At 40.5% G+C, this 22107-nt stretch overlaps 2 protein-coding genes across 4 annotated transcripts in view; one reads left to right on the top strand and one right to left on the bottom strand.

Annotated features, from left to right (window-relative positions):
- Nucleotides 1-15562, bottom strand: part of MYLK4 (myosin light chain kinase family member 4) — a 110450-nt gene extending 94888 nt beyond the window's left edge. Inside the window, exon 1 of the mRNA XM_037727472.1 lies at nt 15507-15562. Coding sequence (XP_037583400.1) covers nt 15507-15562 — 56 coding nt within the window. The remainder of the gene's footprint in view (nt 1-15506) is intronic.
- WRNIP1 (WRN helicase interacting protein 1) overlaps nt 10751-22107 on the top strand; it is a 21056-nt gene continuing 9699 nt past the window's right edge. For 2 of the 3 annotated variants that reach the window (XM_017497500.1, XM_017497497.1), the window contains exons 1-3: nt 10751-11854; nt 14134-14325; nt 15569-15810. In XM_017497500.1, coding sequence (XP_017352989.1) covers nt 11030-11854; nt 14134-14325; nt 15569-15810 — 1259 coding nt within the window. In that variant the 5' untranslated portion in view covers nt 10751-11029. The remainder of the gene's footprint in view (nt 11855-14133; nt 14326-15568; nt 15811-22107) is intronic. The other variant, XM_017497498.1, reaches the window with a different exon arrangement.

Below are 22107 nucleotides of genomic sequence, written 5' to 3'. Positions count from 1 at the left end.
AAAAAAAAAAAAAAAAAAAAAAAAAAAAAAAGACAGAGAAAAGCAAGTGTTGACAAGGATGTGGAAAAACTGCAACTCTCACCAAATACGTTGAAGGGAATGTAAAATGGTACAGATGTTTTATAAAAGAGGTTGACAGTTTCTTAAAAAGTTATTTCCCATATGACCTAGAAATTCTTCTCCTAGGTATCTACCCAAGAGAAATGAAAACATATGAACACAGAAAACATGGAACATGAATGTTCACAGCAGCATTATTCACAACAGCTGAAAACTGAAAACAACCAAAACGTCCATCAGATGGTTTGGGGACTCGGAAAAGATAATGTAGTATACCCATACAAATGGAATACTACTCAGTAATTAATAGCAATGAAATACTGGTATCTACTACAACATGAATGAGCAAAAACATTGTGCTAATCGAAAAAAAAAAAATCCGGAAACATAGACCACAGACTGTATGATTCCATTTGTATAAAGTGCCCAGAAAAGGCAAATCTATAGACACAGAAAGCAGACTGGTGGTTGCCTGGGGCTGGGTGCAGGAATGGGGATAAACTGTAAACAGAATCTTACCAGATGACGTGTCGTAGTGATGACTGTACAACTCATTAAGTTTCTTAAAACAGCGTAGAATTGTGCATTTCTGATGGGTGAATTTTATAATATGTAAATTATACTTCAATAGAGTCATTAAGAAAAAAGAAAACCCAATAATACAATTAATAAAAAGTAAGGGTGTTAAAAGGAGAGAAAAAAAACTGAACACTTTGTGGCCATCTGTCCCCAGTGACCACGGCTGGATTCCAGGGAAACATAAATTATATTCCACATTTGCCAGGTCACCTAGGGCCAAAGAAACAGAAATGGTGAGCAGGAGACAGGACTCATACTTTTCTTCTCCTGGCATAAATATCACATAATGTAAGATTTTGTAATTAATAGAAAAATTAATCGTAATTTTAAAATTTCTCTCTTATTTTCTGCTTGGAGATAGGATATTTTGAGCAAGAAAGATAATGTTATAGAATATTCAGTTTTATTTACAGGAAAGTTTGATATTAGACCATTAAAATGTCTAAATGACAGCAATTAGCTAAGTATTTTGAAATTTAAAAATGAAAATAAAATAGGCTTTAAAAATTAGATAAAATATGTATTGTATCATTTAAAAATTAATATTTTTCAGAAATATTCAATACTGTTTCATTTATTACCTCTATAGTGGCTATACAAATTTTTCCTTTAATTATATCCCTTAAACTTTCTTATAAATATCATTAAGTTGAGGTATTGTTTAGAAAACAACATGTGTAATATTTCAATGGGAACAAAGTACATTATGCAAAACTACTCATAAATTCATAGATAACTTTAATATTGTTTTTATTAAATACTTTTCCTTCCTCACACATTTTTTAAAATTTCAAACCTACATAGAATTTGCAAGCATAGTACAATGAATACCTATACATCCTTCACCCACATTCACCAAATGTGTTTTCCCTGTTTGTTCTCTCTCTCTTTTGCAGGTAAGTTGTATATCTCATGAAACTTTACCCCTATATGAATTGGTATATGTTTCTTGAGAAAAAAGACACTTTCTCACATAACAGAATCTACTCAAAAATCATATAGTGCATTTAATCACCATGTCTTTTTAGTCTTTTATCTATTTAGGAAATAGTCATTCCGTCTTTTTAATTTAATTTTATTTGAAATAGGGTCTCATTCTGTCACCTGTGCTGGAGTGCAGTGGCATGAACACAGCTCACTGCAGCCTTGACCTTGGCTCAAGGGATCCTCCTGCCTCAGCCCCCCAAGTAACTGGGACTATAGGCAGGCACCACCACGCTGGGCTAAGTTTTGTATTTTTTGTGAAGATAAGCCTTCCTAGCCTCTCTTTTTCTTAATCCTTCATGACATTGATATTTTTGGAGTCTTCAGACAAATTGATTCATAAAACATCTCTCAATTCTAATTTGTTTAAAAAAATTATGAGATCACACTCACATTAATATACTTCTATTGTGTCTTTGTTCTTGGAGCCAGGTTATGCCTGAGTATGAAAACTACAGAAGTGACACTGTATCTTCCTCAGAATATCACAAAAGGTGGCAATATGATGTCAGTTTGTGCTATTATTTGTGATGTCAAATTTGGTGATCTGATTAAGGTTGTGCCCGCCAGACTTCTCAAATGTAAAATTAACCCTTTTATTTTTGTGATTGATAAGTAACTTGTGGGAATTTGTAGGTATCATGTTCCCCAACACCGCATCACCCAATGTTTCTTAGTATCTATTCTTGAGAATCAGTGATCACCACGGTGACTGTGAAATGATTTTCTAATTCTACCATTTCTTCTATACTTATTAATTGGTATTCTTTTATAAAGAAGAGCTTTCCGTCCCCATCCTGAACCTTGCTCTTTTTAGTATCAGGTTGAGCTCATGGCCTTTCAGATTTATATCTTTGCCATTTATTTTTAAAAATCAGTAGAGATGGGTTTTCACCATGTTGGCCAGGCTGGTCTTGAATTCCTGACCTCAGGTGATCCACTCACCTCGGCCTCCCGAAGTGCTGGGATTATAGGTGTGAGCCACCGTGCCTAGCCTCATGGCCTTTTAAAAATGGATATACATGCCCTACATTCTTTATTTTGATGCTCTAATTGTCTAAGAATGGCCAGTGGAAGTAACTTTGAGCTAGCTCCTATGTACTTTTGACGTCATTATTATTTTTTGACTTCTTCATTACTTTCTATACTGTTTTCATCCTATTTCTGAATTCTGCCATTTCTTCAAGGAGCCCTCCTTCCTCTTAAGTAGAATGGTATTTAGAAATCAAGCCCTGGGCACCAGCAGTGCTTTTTCTACTGGAGTGTCACTGCTCCTAGACACTTCAGAGGATAGAGCAAGAAAATATAATTGTTTAAAAACATTATGAGTTCACACTCATATTAATATTTTTCTAATTCCAACCCAACATCACAGGATTCTTTCCACCCTTTCCCCATACCACATATGTAATCCCTTCCTGCTGATTCTTTAAGCCTAAAAATTTTAAACATGAGAAAACACAAAATAAAATGCTGGCTACAAGGTAAAATTCCTGCTTCTGTTGTGACTATCCATCCTAAACAATTGAGGAAAGTCTAAGGATGTTCCTTTCCAATATTTAAAAATCCCACGCTACAGCGTGAGTCATCATTTTCTAGTTTTAGGAACTGAAGGAAGAATATGTTTATATTTACATTCTTGGGAATGCTTTCCTACCTTCTAAATTGGAAGTGGATTTCAGAGCTAGAATAAGCTTATGATAGTAACAAGGCATGAAATTACAGAAGTGCAAAGTCCAAGTCATGCTCTTCTGAACAAATGTTGGCCTGCTTGTCCGAAGAGGGTAAGGTTGAGGGGAGAAATTTTCCACACGGAAAAACACTGCCATACGGCGTGCATTAATGGCTGATGGGCAGTTTGGTGAAAACACACACTCTCAGAGGTAATTTTTTTTATTTAAAAATTGAATTTTTAGGTAGAAAATAAATTGAGCTATTATGTAATGGCTCATAATAGGTTGCTAGCTTTTATTTTCTATGTCCGAAAATAGTGAAGATTCTGGGGTGCAAAAGGACCACGGCAGCTTGTAAAATGGTAAAAGGCATTATAAGCCCCAGTTAGTATATGGAAAACATCTTCAGGGTGAATGAAGCCTGGGAGGGAGAAGGCAGATTGGCAGCCTTGTACACTTCTGGTTAAAATGCATATTGCTCTAATTTTTATGGAAGGGAACTTGACCATGCCCTTTGACCCTGCAATTGCATTTCTAAGCATTTTACCTCAAGGAAATACAGTTGTACACAAAATATTATCTCTGAAGATATCATCATAACATTTGTCATATACAGAACACTGAAAAAGAACCTAAATACAAAAGTTGGTAAAATAGATAGGGTACTACCATTAAAAAAATACTAGGCTTCTATTAGTCATGTGTCAATGTTATCGTTAGGGGAAAAAGGGCAGATCAGGGCACGGTAGATGCAATAGGATCCGAATTTTAACTGAAAAAAGATGCAGTGTCAATACATAGCAGATGAATGATAATACAGAGATCCATAGCTAAATAGATAAGATTGCTGCACCAAATATGGGTTTGTGCTTTCCTAATCATATACCTCCTTCTTAATTTTAAAAAAAATTGTCAAAATAAATTTCCCAGCCTAGTGGGAAAGTCCCGGGCCTTGGAGACAGCCTAGGCTTCGGTTCAAGCTCTACTAGCTGCGTCTTCCTGAGCCTCAGTGTTTCCTATTTGTTAAGTGAGGATAACAACATTTACCTGTGGGGTTGTTGAGGGGTAAAACATAAGATAAAAATGCTTCATGCATCAGAGAGACTTAATAAATGACAGCCTTTATGGTTATCATTGGTAATATTATTGCTATTGATGTTACCAAATGTCATAAGAAATGAAAGATTATTGGCTGAAAAATTTAGAGCCATGATTCTAAGGAGGAAAAACATTCCGGAGTAGCTCAGTTTTCTTCATCAACAGTGTAACATCACTTACTGTTATTGTACACCAGGGCCTCAGCAGTTGCAAAATGAAGTCACAGTAACTTAAAATATTTTCTTTTATCAGGACATATATATTAAATATATATTACATATGTATATATGAAAATACATATTTTTAATAATATACAAATGTTACCTAAGTATACATGATATATGATATGTAAGATATATGACAATAAAAGATATATATATATCTTTTATTGGAAGATATATATATGGAAAGTATATAAAACCATAAATACGATTTAATAAATAGTTATAAAAGCAATACTCATAAAGCCACCACCAGGTTAAGAATCCCCAAATTCCAAAATCTCATCCTTTTGCCCTTCCGAAGCTAACCACTAATCTGAAACTTTTCAATAATTTCCTTGATTTTCCTTGCAGTTGTACCATTTACATGTGCACTCTAAACGTATAGCTTTGTTTTGGCAGTTTTCATTTGCTTGAATGTATTCATACTGTATTATTTTCTTAGTTTTTCCTCCAATCAAAACTGTCTTTGATCCATCATATTGTTGTATATAGTGTGTATAGATGTCTCTGTAGTTTTCATTACTATGTCATATTTTGTTGTATGAATATTATAAAATATATGTCTAGTCACTGACGGACATTCGGCTGTGTTCCATTTGGGGCTGCTATGAAGACCAACGTGCAGGCATGAAGTACATGCACTTAAACGTACATACCAATTTACACTCCCACCTCTAATAATTCTCCTGTTGCTCTAGAGCTTGAAGATTTAGTTTTTGCTAATCTAGTGGGTGCAATAATATATCATTTTTAAATTTAAATTGCATTTCTCTGATTACTAGAGTTGAAGAGTTTCTTTTTTGTTGCCATTTTTAGAGATGGAGTCTCACTCTGTCACCCAGGCTGGAGTGCCATGGCACATAGCTCACCGTAGCCTTGAATTCCTGGGCTCAAGTGATCCTCCCACTTCAGCCTTCCAAGTAGCTAGGACCACAGGTGCACACCACCACACTAAGCTAATTTTTAAAAAATTTTTTGTAGAGATGGGGGTCTTGCTTTCTTGCCTAGGTTTGTCTTCAACTTCTGAGTTCAAGTGACCCTCCTGCCTTGACCTCCCAAACTGCTGAGATCACAGGCATAAACCACAGGACCAGCCAAGATTTTCTCAAATGCATTATTTGGTCACTTGGTCTCTGCTTTTTATGAAGTACATATTTATGTTCTTTACTCACTTTTAATTAAATTTTCTACGTTTTTGTGTGTGTGTCTTTTTGTTTTCTTTTTGTGGAGAACAGGGTCTCGATATATTGCCCAAGCAGGTCTTGAACTCCTGGGCTCAAGCCATCCTCCTGCCTCTGCCTCCCTAAGAGCTGGGATTACAGGTGTGAGCCACAGGGCCCGGCAATTTTCTACTATTTTCTTATCATTACGTAGGGCTTACTCTACAACCTACACACTGTGCTTGACAGTAATGTGTGTTTCGGATGCCTTCTCCCTCTCTGTGCGATGTATTTTCACTCTTTCTTGCAGTATCTTCTGATAAACAGATTTTCATTTTCATATAGTAAGATGTATTCAATTTTTCCTTTTATGGTTAGTGCATTATTTTTTAAAAAGAAACCTTTCCCTCATCAATGATATTTTTACCATTTAACATGACAGTGGTGCTGGTTTGAGGCAAAAAAAAAAAAAATCATCATGTTAAAAAGATAACTTTCTCTATTTTACTAGATTTTTTTTTAATCAGGGATTAAAGTAGACTTCTACCAAAAGTCACTTCACATTCCACTTTATAAGATATAGAGAACTGATCTTTCCAATAATTTGACAATACAGTTGGCCCTTCATTTCCACATGTTCTGCACCCACTCGTTCAACCAACTGTGCATCAAAAATTTGGGAAAAAATAAGAAACAGCAGTAGAGTAACAAAAAATAATACAAATAAAAAAGGAACACAGTAAGCATTTACATTGTATTAAGTATCACAAGTCATCTAGGGATGATTTAAAATATGAGAGTATATGCATAGGTTATAAAAAGCAATACAAGTAAAAAAGCAATACAGTATAACTACTTTTATAGCATTTACATTGTATTAGGTATCATAAGTAATCTAGAGATGATTTAAACTAGATGGGACTATGTGCAAAGTCTTATTATAAAGTTTTATTAAAAGTTTTCTTATGAAGGAGACACACAGGGTGAGGGGCAGGCGGGTCCCAGACATAGAGTTTCCATCCCCTCTCCTTGCAGAGTCCAGGCGTACCACCCTCCCAGCACATCAGCATGTTCACAACCAGGAAGCTCCACAGAGCTTCTGTGTCCAGAGTTTTTACTGAGGTTTCATTATGTAGGCCTGACTGATTAAATCATTGACCAAGCAATCAAATTCCATTTCAAGCCCCAGAGAGTGGTCTGGTCCCAAGTTCCAACCTTAGGGAGCCACTAGGAGTTGCTTCATTAGCATTACAAAGGCACTCCTAGCACGCAGGAAATCCCACAGGATTTGAAGATCTGTGCCAGGAGCCGGGGAGAAAGGCTAAATATACTCCTTTTTATACTACGAGTATCAATGGAAAGTCACTTAAAACTAGTAAGAGTTCACAAAAAAGCCAAGTATGAAAGAAATTAACAAAGTGTCAAGGCATTTCTTTTATATAAATAAAGGGCAGTAAGAGAGTAAATAAAAGGTTCTACTTAGAATAGCAAGAAAATATATAAAATGTGTTAGAATAAACAATAAGATATGTGGCACAGGTTCCAGAAGATGTAGTGGAAAGACAAGAAGAGGAAGGAACATGAGGTTGGGTTAGGGGAGAGTAATCACAGTAGGAAGAATAGATGACCATAGGACTAGCTTTGAGGATGCTGACTAAAGATGGCAGGGATGTGAGTCATGTGGGATTAACTGGACTCAACTGTCCAGCGTACCTTATGTATGAAAATGAGGGTGCAAGACGATACCTAAATGTTCGCTAATACTAGGACGCTTATAAAATACCTGCTCATAGGCACTGCAGCCAAGCTGACTCTACTTGTGATTACTGACAGAAGGTCTATTTGAGTCACCACTGAATCTATCCCCCCCATTCTGACTCTGGGGAAGGAAGACAGAGAAGATGGTTACACACTTAAAAGTAAACCACTGAGGCCACCTGCAGACAATTCAACAGTGAGGTATTAAAGGAGAAAATGGAAGCCTAGGTTTCTGCTTTACATTGATGTCATCTCCAGGGACCTTATAATATATGAGTTTAAATTTATTTGTATTTATGGTGATCTGAAAAGAAAGTTTAAACATGGTTGGCAAAGCAATAGAAGAGGAGGGGTGATTTTTGAAAGTATGTTTTTTCCTTTATTTTTCTATCATCGCCACCTAGTGGAGAAAACCCTGAACTTCAGACAGAGGGGGCTAAGGTTCAGGGAAAAAAGAATATAGGACCTACTGGGTGCCAGGCACTATACTACTTTCACACTGACAAGTTCATTTAATTCTCACAACAGACTGTGGGGTAGACATTCTTATTCCTCCTTTAGATTTGGAAACTGAGTCTGAGAAGTTATGTAGTTTTTCTCAAGGTCACACTATGGACAACTCAAAACCCGGTTTCTTGAAGTGAAGATCTAGTGCCATTTTCACCTTATAGTTCATCCAAATAGCTCAACTTCATCCACACGTGTGGCCATGGGAGTAAAATACATACATATATATACACACATATATGTACATACACACAGAATCTTTGCTTTGTATTTCTTATATATATAATATAGATTAGTAAAGCACAAATATAAAAAGGAAATGGGATTATACTATATATATGTTTTATATCTCTTAATTTTTACTCCCATAGTACATAATAGTTTCCCATAACAATACTTTTGAAAACACGTATTAGGTAACAATAAAGTTGGACATAGAATTACATCTGTATGTAAGCATACTGTTTAATCTTGAAATACACCTTAAAAGACTAGGAAAATGTGCTAAAATACTAACAATGATTATAAGTAAATTTTCTATAGCATGTATTTTTTTTTAAAAAAAGAAATTTTAGGCCTTAGGTTTATTAAAAGAAAAGATTCGGCCATACACGGTGGCTCACGCCTGTAATCCCAGCACTTTGGGAAGCCGAGGCGGGCGGATCACGAGATCAAAAGATCGAGACCATCCAGACCAACATGGTGAAACCCCGTCTCTACTAAAAAAAAAAAAAAAAAAAAAAAAAAAAAAAAAAAAAAAAAAAAAAAACCCCCTCTTACCAAAAAAAAAAAAAAAAAAAAAATACAAAAAAGTACTGGATGTGGTGGCGTGCGCCTGTAGTTCCAGCTACTTGGGAGGCTAAGGCAGAATTGCTTGAACCCGCGAGGCGGAGGTTGCAGTGAGCCAAGATCGCGCCATTGCACTCCAGCCTGGGTAACAAGAGCGAAACTCCGTCTCAAAAAAAAATAAAAAATAAAAGAAGAGATTCAAGAAACTGAAACTTCACAGTTGTCTAGTTTGTTGTCATTATTTTAAATTTTTTGGGGATGGGTTAAGAGTGATCATGTGTCCATATATTTCTATAAATGTTTAAAATCAGTGTAGTATATTTCCAAATTTAGTAACACGTTTGAAAACCTGTTTTGAGGTTGGCCCTAGAACCTGTTTTTCCAAGAATTACTTGCTTCTGTGATGTTCCTGTGATTGTCCTTCTGAGGTACAAATAAAAATAAAAGCTCAGGTGGGCGTGGTGGCTCACGCCTGTAATCCCAGCACTTTAGGAGGCTGAGGCAGGTGGATCACCTAAGGTCAGGAGTTCAAGACCAGCCTGACAAACCTGGAGAAACCGTCTCTACTAAAAAAAAAAAAAAAAAAATACAAAATTAGCTGGGCTGGTCGCGCATGCCTGTAATCTCAGCTACTCGGAGGCTGAGGCAGGAGAATCACTTGAACCTAGGAGGCAGAGGCTGCAGTGAGCTGAGATCACATTGTTGCTCTCCAGCCTGGGCAACAAGAATGAAACTCCGAATCAATCAGTCAATCAATGAAGCTTACGACCCTCTATCTTTTGCCCGATTTCAAATTATACAATGATTAACGAAATAATATTTCTTAACTCATGTTTCTCTAGCTTTTCTATTAATCTTATTTTTGAGCCTAACATTTTTAGTTAGAAAAACTCTTAACCATCAAGCCAGGTGTCCTGGCTCAGCCTGTAATCCCGATGACTACAAAGGCTGAGATGGGAGGGTCCCTGGCGCCCAAGAGTTCGAGGCTTCGGCATTCCAGCCTGGGCGACAGAACGAGTGAGATCCTCAAGCTGCTCTTGTGCAGATTAAATAAAAATTCCACTTCTGCCAAATTTCAGAAAAGTCTTCATTCTCCCTCAATTCACTTACCTCCTCTGGTTACCAAAAATGCATGTTTAAGATACATGTTTTACAACGAAATACAGAAAACCAGAAAATAAAATCACAGAACATGCTAATTCATTCAAAGATGCAGAATGCCACACTTGTTTTAATCTGATATTCTATTTCTATCCCTGTCTACGACGTAACTGCACACGGGCACCTCCCATCATTTGGTTGCTAAGGAAACAGAAGGCTCGTGTTTCCGATTTGCCACTATCACACAGCGACCCGCGAGAAGCATCTCTAGGCTCGAGGCGCGCTGTAGGTGAACCGCCCTAGACTAAAAAGGTCAACAATTCTAAAAGGGGGCGAGGGACTTTTATTTGCATTTCTCTGACCGTCACTGAGGTGAGCATTTCTTTCACCTGCGTACTTGTTTGTATTTTTCTGCTGTTCAGGTCCGTTGTCCAGTTTTCTACTGGAGTCTTTTGGGGGTGGTCTCCATTTTCCTTTAGTTATAAACGACCCGCTGTCTCCTCCTGCTCCTCCCATTCATCAGCCGGGCGCGGAAGACCCGGAGAGCGACACTCGCCGCTCCAAGCACAGCAGGCAGTTCACCGCTCCGCCCCGCCGTCGCGCGCCTCGCAGGCTCGGGTGGGGCGCTGCCTCCTCCACCGCGCAACGTCGCGCACACGCATCACGCTCGCCCCACTACCCCTCACAAATGCAGTGCTCATAGCCGGAAATGGACGCACGGCGGCTGGGGCGAACGGCTGCGGACTACGCTTCCCGAAGTGCTGTGCGAGGTATTGTCGGCGGAGATTGGGACAAACGGCCACAGACTACACTTCCCGACACGCCGCGCGGGGAGGTGCGGCCGCTGGGGCAAACAGCCTCGGACTACACTTCCCGACACGCCGCGTGAGACGCTACCAGCGGCCGGCCGAGGGCGGGCAGACGCGGGAGCTGCGGATGTGAGGCATGAGCTGCGCCCTCCCCCGGCCCGCGCGCGTCCTGCCCGCTCCCCGAGCAAGGGTCGCGCGGCGCGGGGCCTAGTGGAGGGCATCAGAGGCCTCAGCGTGCGCACGGGCTGCTGCGGCCGCGCTGCGCGCCGGGGAGAGCGGCGACCGCCATGGAGGTGAGCGGGCCGGAAGACGACCCCTTCCTCTCGCAGCTGCACCAGGTGCAGTGCCCCGTGTGCCAGCAGATGATGCCCGCCGCGCACATCAACTCGCACCTAGACCGCTGTCTGCTGCTCCACCCCGCGGGACACGCGGAGCCCGCGGCCGGGTCGCACCGCGCCGGCGAGAGGGCCAAGGGGTCCTCGCCACCCGGCGCCAAGAGGCGGCGGCTGTCGGAGAGCTCGGCGCTGAAGCAGCCGGCCACCCCGACGGCAGCCGAGAGCAGCGAGGGCGAGGGCGAGGAGGGCGACGACGGCGGCGAGACCGAGAGCCGTGAGAGCTACGACGCGCCGCCCACGCCCAGCGGCGCCCGCCTCATTCCCGACTTCCCGGTGCCCCGCTCCAGCAGCCCCGGGAGGAAGGGGTCTGGGAAGAGGCCGGCGGCCGCGGCTGCGGCAGGGAGCGCGTCTCCGCACAGCTGGGACGAGGCGGAGGCGCAGGAGGAGGAGGAGGCGGTGGGCGACGGCGATGGCGATGGGGACGCGGACGCGGACGGCGAGGACGACCCGGGGCACTGGGACGCGGACGCCGTCGACGCCGCCGCCGCCGCCTTCGGGGCCACCGGCGGGGGCCGCCCGCACCCCCGGGTGCTGGCGGCCGAGGAGATCCGACAGATGCTAGAGGGCAAGCCGCTGGCCGACAAGATGCGTCCTGACACGCTGCAGGACTACTTCGGGCAGAGCAGGGCCGTGGGCCAGGAGACCCTGCTGCGCTCTCTCTTGGAGACCAACGAAATCCCCTCGCTCATCTTGTGGGGGCCGCCGGGCTGCGGCAAGGTGAGTGCCCCCATGGCCGCAGGGCTTCCGTAGTTATCTTGGCTGTGAATGCCGCTGGCCGTCCCGTAGCCGGGTATGCTGCCCCCAAAGAAGCCGCCTGGCTCGCCTGGATAGGCGGGCCCAGAAGTGCAGACGCAGCCTACGTAGCTGGGACAGTGCCTGGTCCACAGGTGGAGTCTGTGATGGGTGTGAGAACGGCACACACCCGCCTCCCCTCATTCGTAAGGCAGGCCTGCCGAGTTGTAAAAAGGACGTTGTCTGTGAACGCATAGTTTTACAAGATGTGGACTCTTAGATTTGATGTGTCTTTATCTTCCATTCAACCTTCCTGCCCCTCCCTAGACTTTGATTTAGTAACTGAATTCACCAGGAATCAGCAAGTTTACATTGTAAAGAAACATTTGTGTATTCCGTTTGTACGTAATAGTGTTTCAGCTTTGAAAAAAAAAATCAAATTCTGTTGTGCTTCCTTCCCTTTCCACTAGTTGTTGGTTTCACAGACTGGTATTTATTCTTGAGAATATGTTTATTTAACGTTCTTATATTCTTGAGAATATATTTATTTTACTAAATATACTCATACATTTACAAAACTAACATAAAAACTTTTTCATATGCAAGTTATTTTCGTCCAGTATTTTCATAACTTTTCTTATGATGTCTTGTACTCTAGAGAAGAAACATCTGTGCATTTTGGTGTCCATTTCTATGTCCCTTTGTGAGGCGTTAGCACAAGTCCAGACGAAGGCGGTTAGGATACTGTGGGTCTAGAAAGCATGTCAGTGGAAGAACACTTGAGAAAAAATGGAGGCGGTGAGCCAGAAAACAGAGAAAGCCAAGAAGTGCTTAGATGCAGGATGCTTTTGTATCCATAATAAGGGAGAAGAACCAGCATCAGAGAGTGAAAGGGAGAATTCAGGATCAAAATGTAAAGAATTCTTGTAGCTCTGAGATTCAGTCTCTTTTGCACACAAAGCTTTTATGATTTTTCTCCTATTTTCCTTTCCAGCTTCATCTCCCACACTTAACCACACCTCCTTTAACTCCAGTTCCTGGAATGCATCTTGCCCTTTTTGTGCCGCCTTGTTTGCCCTCATGCCTTCCCTTTGGCCAGGAATAAACCGGAGCTATCCCAAATAACATTTTATGATGATGGTGGTCAAATTATTGACATCTGTCCCCATGGATTTAGGTGTTACCCCATTTAGGGGATTGAGCGATATCATTCTTAGTAATTGTGAAGTCTTTACATAAGATTGTGAGAATGGATAATCAGTCGTTGGTAGCCCCAGTCAGCAAGGTCCTTAGGGAAGTGAGTGGGTGAGCTCATCCCACCTACCAGATGCCAGGCAAGAGATTTGAGTGGTCCAGGCTGCTTGGTGAGATGGGCGTTGGTCAGTTGCAGACCTAGGCATCTGTGACATGGGAGCCTGATTCCAAAAGGCAGACAGGCAGGCCGGGATTTGGGAAAGAAGCAGCCACAGAATGGTGCTCTACAACTTTGAGAAAACAAAGTGCCACCTTTCCATTCCACTCATTAAACAGTCTTCACTTTTTCTTTATTCTCATTCTTTCTTACTAACAATAACAACATTCATATTCATGACAGCATATGCATATTTGTGGAGCACCCATGAAGTGCTAGGTACTGAGCCAGTGCCTTACTTGGGTCTCCTTGGTTTTCTAGTAATTGCTAATGTGACCACAGTGCTGTTGTTCATCTCCTACCGGAGTGAACACACAGAAGTGGCCTGCCGTCATCTCAAATGCTAGGTCATTGTCATTGGTCTCAAGGCGAAGTCTCCTTCCCTTTCCTTTCCTCAGCTGTGCTGAGCTTCCAGTTGGAGCTGTGATTCTGTGATGAGTTCTGCACCTAGATTCTTCAGCAGCAGTGCTGTCTCGGCTGGAGGCGGGAGAATTTTCTCTTTGGTGAGAGGTCACAGCTGTCACTCTGCTAAATCAAGACAGCCGCTCTTTACTGGGATTCTAAAGATCTTAAAGAGTCCCCCAAAAAGGAATCAAAGATGATTAGGGACAGAGGAGAAAAGGTCAGGATTAGCCTAAGGTTTAGCTGCTTTTCTGTTTTATTTATAATGTTCGTTTTTTGTTTTTTTTGTTTAGAAATGTACTGTGGTATTTTAGATTGCATCTGTGCTGCTAAGCATTCTTCAGAGTTCAAGTTGCTTGGGAAATGGTGATGCCGCTTGTAGTAGTTCCCATGGGTACTGGTCTCTGTGCCTTATCAGCTTTTCAAACTGTATGTGTGTTATCTTTTCTAGACCACTCTGGCTCACATCATAGCCAACAACAGCAAGAAACATAGCATAAGGTTTGTGACATTATCTGCAACAAATGCCAAGACAAATGATGTGCGAGATGTCATAAAACAAGCCCAAAATGAAAAGAGCTTTTTCAAAAGGAAAACCATCCTTTTTATTGATGAGATTCATCGGTTCAATAAATCTCAGCAGGTATATTAACTTCCTTCTACCTTTTGGTCATTGTGAACATCAAACAACATGAAGTATGTGATCTCACCCTGAAAAGTACAATGCACTATACAAGTGCTAGAGACTTGTTATTACATGCTTTGTTTACAAACAAGCACAGGCTTGTCAACCCATCTCCTTCAAGCCTATTAGTGTTTTTTGGGAACAAGAAAATGTTTTCTCTATCTGATAAATGAAGTGGTTGGTATATCCCTGAGCTGTACGTATCAGAAAAGCAGCTTTGAATCAAATTTTCAAGTTTAAAAAATTTTTAATCTAAATACTAGGAGTCATTGTGAACAGTAAAATAATGATTTTAAGATCATTATTTTAATGTGTTTTTAAATTTCTTTAATGGTATTTTTATTTTCAAAAATTAAATAATCTGTATGTTTTGTAACTCCAGGCTCCCTTCAAGGTGAATGTTGCAAGAGCTAATGGTTACTGTTTATTTAAATGGCTTTCTGGATAAAAGGACACGATTATTTTTATAAACAAAGCCACTTTGGGATTTTAAAAAATAAACATAAAAATTTTATCAGGTTAACATCTGAGAGCTATACTCTAAATTTTAAAAATTAAAATAAATTTTTAGGCATACTTTTTAATGTATTTTGTTGCAACTTTTTGATCATACACAGAATATTTCACAAAATTCTACTAAGCCTTTTTTGTAACTTTTGGAATAAACAGACCTTTTTAAAGTTCTGACGGGATGTTAGCATTTTAGGTTTCATATTGGACCATTGACTCATGTTAGTATTTTTTCCTTATAAAACAGCATAGTCACCAACTTTGTTAGGAATAATAATATGATTGAGTACTTGCAGTGGAAGAAGATTTTGGAAGTGTTAATTAATGTTTTTGTATTCTTTCTCTTTTATAAATAGCTGTTACATATAAGCTCTGTGCCAGTTCAGCCTTGGGTAGATGTTTTTCTGAGTAAAGAAATCATTTTGGTTGAAACTAAGTTAGAATTCTACTTAAAGCTATTAGTACCAGCAAGAGATCAGGCTTAGACAGTCATTCCAGAAGATGTGTTTTAGATCTAAGAGTTGTACTCCCCCAATATTGCATCCATATTCAATGACTATAAGGCTGCTGCTATTCCTGAACTCTAAAGGTAAAAATGAGGAAAAGGAAGGAATGGATAGCCAACTTACATAGGATTCTGCAGGTGGCTGTTGACTGGAATCACTTTTTTCTGTTTTCCTCCCATGATTAGGACACTTTCCTTCCTCACGTGGAATGTGGGACGATCACTCTGATTGGGGCAACCACTGAAAACCCTTCCTTCCAGGTCAACGCTGCTCTTCTGAGCCGCTGTCGAGTGATTGTTCTTGAGAAGCTTCCAGTAGAAGCAATGGTGACTATTTTAATGCGAGCGATCAACTCCCTGGGAATCCACGTCCTAGACTCTAGCCGTCCCACTGACCCTCTGAGCCACAGCAGCAACAGCAGCTCAGAGTAAGTTGACAGTGTGCAGCGTCCTGGGGGCATACACCTCCCAGTGAGTCTCCTGGCAGGGGGCCAGAAGGGGCTGGGCATCAGTGAGGAGAGGGTGGGGACAGAGAAGAAATGTTGATCTGCCAGTAATGAAAATAAGAGGGAAGTGTTTGATTATCTACAAAGGTATCCTGGCAAACTTTATAATTTTCTAGCCTCTAATGTGTGTTTCTATAGTTGTTCAAGCTTTAATTTAGCTTTGTTGTTTCAGTTCTCGGGTGTTTGCTTTTGTGCTTAGGGTTCTGTGGGAAGTCTTAGTGATTATATGAAAGGCTTTATGTCCCTCATTGATGATTTGAAAGGCTTTCTGTCCCTAACTGAATAGAACAAAAAAATAGATACTTCCTAGACTTACAACTCTTTTGAACATTGTACTCACATTTCAATTTCTCTTTAACCTGCAGTTTAGCATTTTGTTAAAAAATATCAAGTAAAAATTAATGTACTTGCAGTGGAAGTACTTATAACCTTAAAATTATGTAATCCTTTTTACATACTTGAAACTCAACTTCATGAAAGTAAAGAAATGGCAACTGGAAAGGACATTAGAGGCTGTCCCTATCCTTTTGGTGACCTGTTTCTGCATCATGAGTACCACATGGGCTCATTAATGTACCGAGTATATATCACAGATAATCAATTTGATTTCTTGGGTCAGAGGTTTTCCTTTTTTTTTATATTAAAACATATTCTTCAGATGGTATTTGTCCATGTGTTGGCTGAAATACTGCCATGGAACATAATCTGGTCTGATGAGAGGCTGTTGCCCACCTCCTCCTGCTGTGGATTTTGCAGCTGCTCATGCCTGCCCTGAGGCCAAGTTCTGGAGCCACTTTTCTGTGAGGATTAAAGTACAAGGCATAGTTTTAGGCTCAAGGTTTAGGTTTCAACAGCTCTCCCTATGTGTCTGGCCACATTTGCTCCTGTCTGAGATGGAGGAAGAATTCTGCCGTGTGTAATGAAAGCCTTGAAACATTTGGCCCGTGGACCACTGGGTAGGTCAGAGTGGCCTCGTTTTGGAATACCGTTGTGATGGGGATAGCCATTAGAACTGCGACCACAAGTGATGTGTAGAACCTATTGGTATCAGCCACATGGACTCATACTCAGAAGCCCTTTGTGTGGTGGGTATTTGTCAGGGCCTAAGGGGGCTGCCAGCTTCTGATATCTAGTATAGGTTCAGTATCCCAAATCTAAAACCCAAAATGCTCCAAAATCTAAAGCTTTTTGAGCACCTTCATGATGCTCAAAGGAAATGCTTATTGGAGCACTTCAGATTTCTGGATTTTGGGTTGCTCATCTGGTAAGTATATAATGCAAATACTCTAAAATAAAAAAAATATGAAATTCAGACCCCTTCTGGTCCCAGGTACTTCAGATGTGAGATTCTCAACCTGTGTAGCTTTCCTGTAACAGAATTCTCATTACAGACTCATGTAACCACATGTTAAAGACAAGTTGAAAGCAAACGGAAGGAAATCCTAACACGTTTATGTGTTCTTTTTCCTGTGTACTAATTATCATAAGGTATCTGCAACTTAATATCTTGCATGTGTATTTGTCTAGGGTGATTATTATTGATTTCATGTCATCAGTTCATGAAATAGAACATGAAATTAATAATATTGATGACATGAAATCAATAATAATTGTTACTCAGATATCCCCAGATTTTCTGCTTCTTCCCAGTCACTGCCATGCCAGAATTTAAATGAAATGAGGAAGGCAGCAGCCAAGGAGCTCATCCTTGTGAGAAGAATTGCTGTGTTTTATTATGAAAAATTCTCAGGTGATTTGTAGGCACATTAAAGTTTGAGAAGATCAAGTGAAAGAATTAAGACTCAGTTATTGAAACTGATACAAAAATGAGCTAGAGATTCTTAATCTGCTAAAATTGCCTTTCAGAGAAAACCTCCCATACTCAATAAGTGGTTTACTATTTCCACTACCACTTGCTTAGAATTGATCCCAAGTATGACTTTCTTTCATTCACGTATTTGCTGTCTTGTGTTCCCCTCTCCTGGGAAGACTGGGAGGACAGGAACTTGTCCTTGTTCATATCCCCAGCACAGTGCCTGGCATGCATAATGTGCTGGGTGAATGGTTTGTAAATGAATAAATCCTAACTTTCAATGTGAGAAAAGTAGTTTAATTTTTTTTCTCGTATTATCCAGCATAAGGGATAATTACCCAGGTATCAAGAGCCTTTTTCTTTAATACTATTCCCTTTTCATCAGCAGCAAGCAGAGTAAAATGAAAGAATATTTAGCTTAAATTCATTAATTGGTCCACTTGTTAGCAATTCTAGCAAGAAGTTAAGTTAGGAGATACCATAGACCACAGAAAGAACTTTTACATTACAAGTGACTTCCAAACAGAAGTACCTGCCACCCCAGTTGTCATGGATAATTAAGAGTGGATTGTGATGTCTTCTAGTTGTTTTTAGGTAAAATTTTACTTTCCAATCCCTGTTGACGGCTATATATACATCCTTGTGCATATAAATCAGATTTGGTGACACTAATCTAGTTGAAAGAAAAGACTTTTAATCCCAAATACTTACTTTCTCTCTCCGGGAAGCTATTGGTGTGCATTTGTATTCTTGTGTCGTGTTTTGGTGCCCTAGATAGCAACTAGAACATTTTACAGAGAAGTCCCCAGGCTGTTGAACTGCACGTGAGAGGAGGTGAGCAGGGCACTGGATTTGGAAACTAATCAAGCTGCCGCTTAGCTGTTCTTGATTGCACTTGAGGAATTGTGAGTTCTCACGCAGTATACTCATGTAAGTGATATACTCCCTTTAGAGCGAAATAAGTTCTTTTAAAAAAGTCTCTCCTATAGTTACTATTCAGTCGAAATTGAAGGTCTTGCATATGCTAGGCATTGACTGAGGGTTGAAAATCTTGTTCCTGTGCCTTTAAAGGGAATGCAGTATGGTGAAGGCTAGAGGAGCAGGTCTGCTTCCAGTGCCATGATTATATGCCAAGCGCGGTGGGTATAGAGAAGCATTCAGAATATGCGAAATACAGTATTCACCTCCTAGATGAGTGGTGCAGAGTTGTTTTGAAGGATAAGCAGAATTTGCTGAGTGAAATAGGAAGCTCATTGTGCCATAGTTACTTTGGTTTGTATGGCTAAGAAGCAGTGTTCAGGTATTTTGCTCTCTAAAAATATTTGGATCACATGATATAAACAGTGAAGCATGCTATCTGCTCTACTTTAATTTTGGAGGGCAGGAAAAAATGTCCATGGTTTGTGATACACAATGAATGAGTTTGTGCTGCTAAAAATGAAAAAGTAAACTAGTATTTCATCATCCTGCACTACTTGCTGCTTTGAAGGAGTGTGGATTCCTAGGTCATAGACTATATACATATTCAAATACACTCCTAAAGAATCAATTCTTTGTGACCCAGATAGAGTATACAAGTCTTTGGAGATCAAGAGAGTGAAATGAGAAGTTGTAACTGCCCTCTGCCTCACTAGGCCGAGTTCCAAGAGTTGGCTGGAAGACTGAAAGTGGGGTCTGTCCCTGGGTAAGGTGCTGTGGCGTAACTGGGTTTGGGACTTTAATCATCTGGAGAGGAGAGCCCCTGACAGGCTGGCCCCCAAATAAGGTGGCTATGCTCTTTTTTTTTCTTTTTATAAAAGTTTTAATATTTGTTTAAAATAATCTTTTCTGCCATTGGATAGAAAAAAAGGTAGTAGAACTTCAGAATACAAGGTCCTGGTCAGAATAAATTGTTGGTATAGGGTAGATTTCAATACTTAAAATTGTTTTTAAATGCATCAATATAGTACATTAACATAGCTGTTTTAATATAAGCGTCCAAAATAATGCCATAAAAGCACCAGCAGCCAGAACCACAGGTCTCATCGGCCTTGGATGCATTTCCTATGGCTGCTGTAACAATTACCACAAACTGGATGGCTTAGAACACAGAAGTTTATCCTCACAGTTCTAGAAGCCAGAAGACCAGAATCCAAGTAGCAGTAGGGCCATGTTCTCTTCCAGCATCTGATGGCTCCTGGCATTCCTTGGCCTGTGGCCATGTCACTCAAGTCTGCATCCATCTTCGCATGGTGGCCACCTTCTCTGTGTCCCTGTGTTTTCTCTTTTTCTGTGTTTTATAAGGACATTTGCCATTGGATTTAAGGTACACCCTAAATCCAGGATGATTTCATCTGGAGACCCTTAGTTACATCTGCAAAGACCTTATTTTCAAATAAAGTCATATTCATAGGTTCCAGGGATTAGGACTTACATCTTTTGGGGTCACTGTTCAACCCACTACAGACCCCTACCAAGTATAATGTAATTTGGAAAAACATATGCCTCTGTGGGATTAAACAGAAAGATACCATCATCTGAAATGTAGCTTCTCTCTTTGTGGAGAGTGTAAGTTTTGTTTTGCTTTGCTTTCACTCTGGTGTTAGGGATCCAGCAGCATCTGGGACTCTCCCTTGAATATGTGCAGTTCTGGAGAGTATGCTGTTGCAGTCTGATAAGGGTGATTCTCCTCACTGTTGATCCTGATAGCAGCATTTGTTGAGTCTCATGACACGGCAGGCACTGCTCCAAGCATTCCACATGTCTTATTCAATCCTCAGTACAACTCTGCAAAGTAGGTCTCATTACCTCCTGTTTACTAGATGAAGAAACTGAGGCACAAAAAGGTTAACTAACATGCCCAAGATCAACCAGCTTCAGTGTGATGGAGCCAGTGTTTAAGACATGTCTATGTACTCAGGCGACTTCAGGTGGAGACGCCAAGTTTAGAGAGGTGGGACCCACTGCTCAGTTTTTCCATTGTGACTGTTCTCTCTTGGCACTTTGTGTAAGAGCAACTCTGTATCCATTTGTAATGGATTAGGAACAAAGTAGTTCCACCTGTAAAGTAGCAGGAGAGCCTTTTTTTTTTTTTTTTGAGACAGAGTCTCCCCTTGCCAGGCTGGAGTACAATGGCATGATCTTAGCTCACTGCACTCCCAACCTTCCAGATTGAAGCAGCTCTCCTGCCTCAGCCTCCCACGTAGCTGCGACTACAAGGCGCTTGCCACCGCGCCCAGCTAATTTTTGTATTTTTGGTGGAGATGGGGTTTCATCATGTTGCCAAGGATGGTCTCAATCTCTTGACCTCATGATCTGCCCACCTCAGCCTCCCAAAGTGTTGGGATTATAGGTGTGAGCCACTGCGCCCAGCCCAGGAGAGCCTTTTAACCAGATCTGCACATCACTCTTCCCTGGGATACATTTTAGAAACATACCTTGCCCAGGATCTGTCTCTGGAGATTTGAGCTCAGTCTGTGGTAAGGTGCATGTGGCTATATTTGTGTCTAACTTGATGCATGTACCTAGTTGAAAACCACTGCACAGCAGTTATCACCCTGACTGTGAAATGTTCCTTTTCCTTGGTGAAAGAGATTTGTGGGGTTTGGTTTGTAATTTAGAGAGGGAGCGTTTAATCAAGCCATGTATATTCTTTTGTTCTGCCATGAAGTAACAGATACGTGTTTACTTACTACACTCCTCCACTTATAAACCCAGCTATCTAATTATTCTCCAAATCCCAGTGTTATTCAGTGTGTAGAAGGCTTCAGGGTTTAGGCACCCAGAAGAAGAAAGAAGACAGCTTCCTGTATTCTTCTATTAAGATTAAAGCTCTTCTCTTCAGTTGGGGGAGCTAAGCTTTCTAAGTCTGTGTTTATCTCTAGATCTTGTTAACTAGAAATATGATTTTTACGGTGCATTATTTGAACCAGTTTTCCCTTATTATTGAATAGTGTTTTATTATAATAACATAATTTACTTCCTATTGTTTATTTCGATGTAGGATGCCATGACATTTTGGGCAGTCTGTCTCCAGAATAGATCTCACGTCATTTAATTGTATTCTGCCTTTGGAAGGTTATTTTTAAATACAAAACATTTTATAAATACATGCTTAAATTTAAAAATAATTGTAAATTCTCTATACTGGGAATACTCTTTCAAAAGAGTTTGTGTAGCAGTTACTGTTTGCTGAGGGATTTTGCCAATATCAATGCAGCTATCCCTTCTTCACTCTTGGCATGAGTTCTCTCATGAGCTCCCCATTCAAAGATCTCAAAGTATTTTAGTGTATCTTACTTTATTCTTCAGGACTTGGTAAATGGGGGTTCAAGATATATTGGGTGTTAAGTGGAACCTTTCCCTAAAAGGCTCAGTGTTCCTCACGGTAAATTTCCATTCTGTAATTTTCTTTTTTTTTTTTTTTT

Source organism: Cebus imitator, unplaced genomic scaffold (genome assembly GCF_001604975.1).
Source record: "Cebus imitator isolate Cc_AM_T3 unplaced genomic scaffold, Cebus_imitator-1.0 Scaffold231, whole genome shotgun sequence".
NCBI lineage: Eukaryota > Metazoa > Chordata > Mammalia > Primates > Cebidae > Cebus > Cebus imitator.
This window is presented reverse-complemented; position numbering and strand designations above follow the sequence as displayed.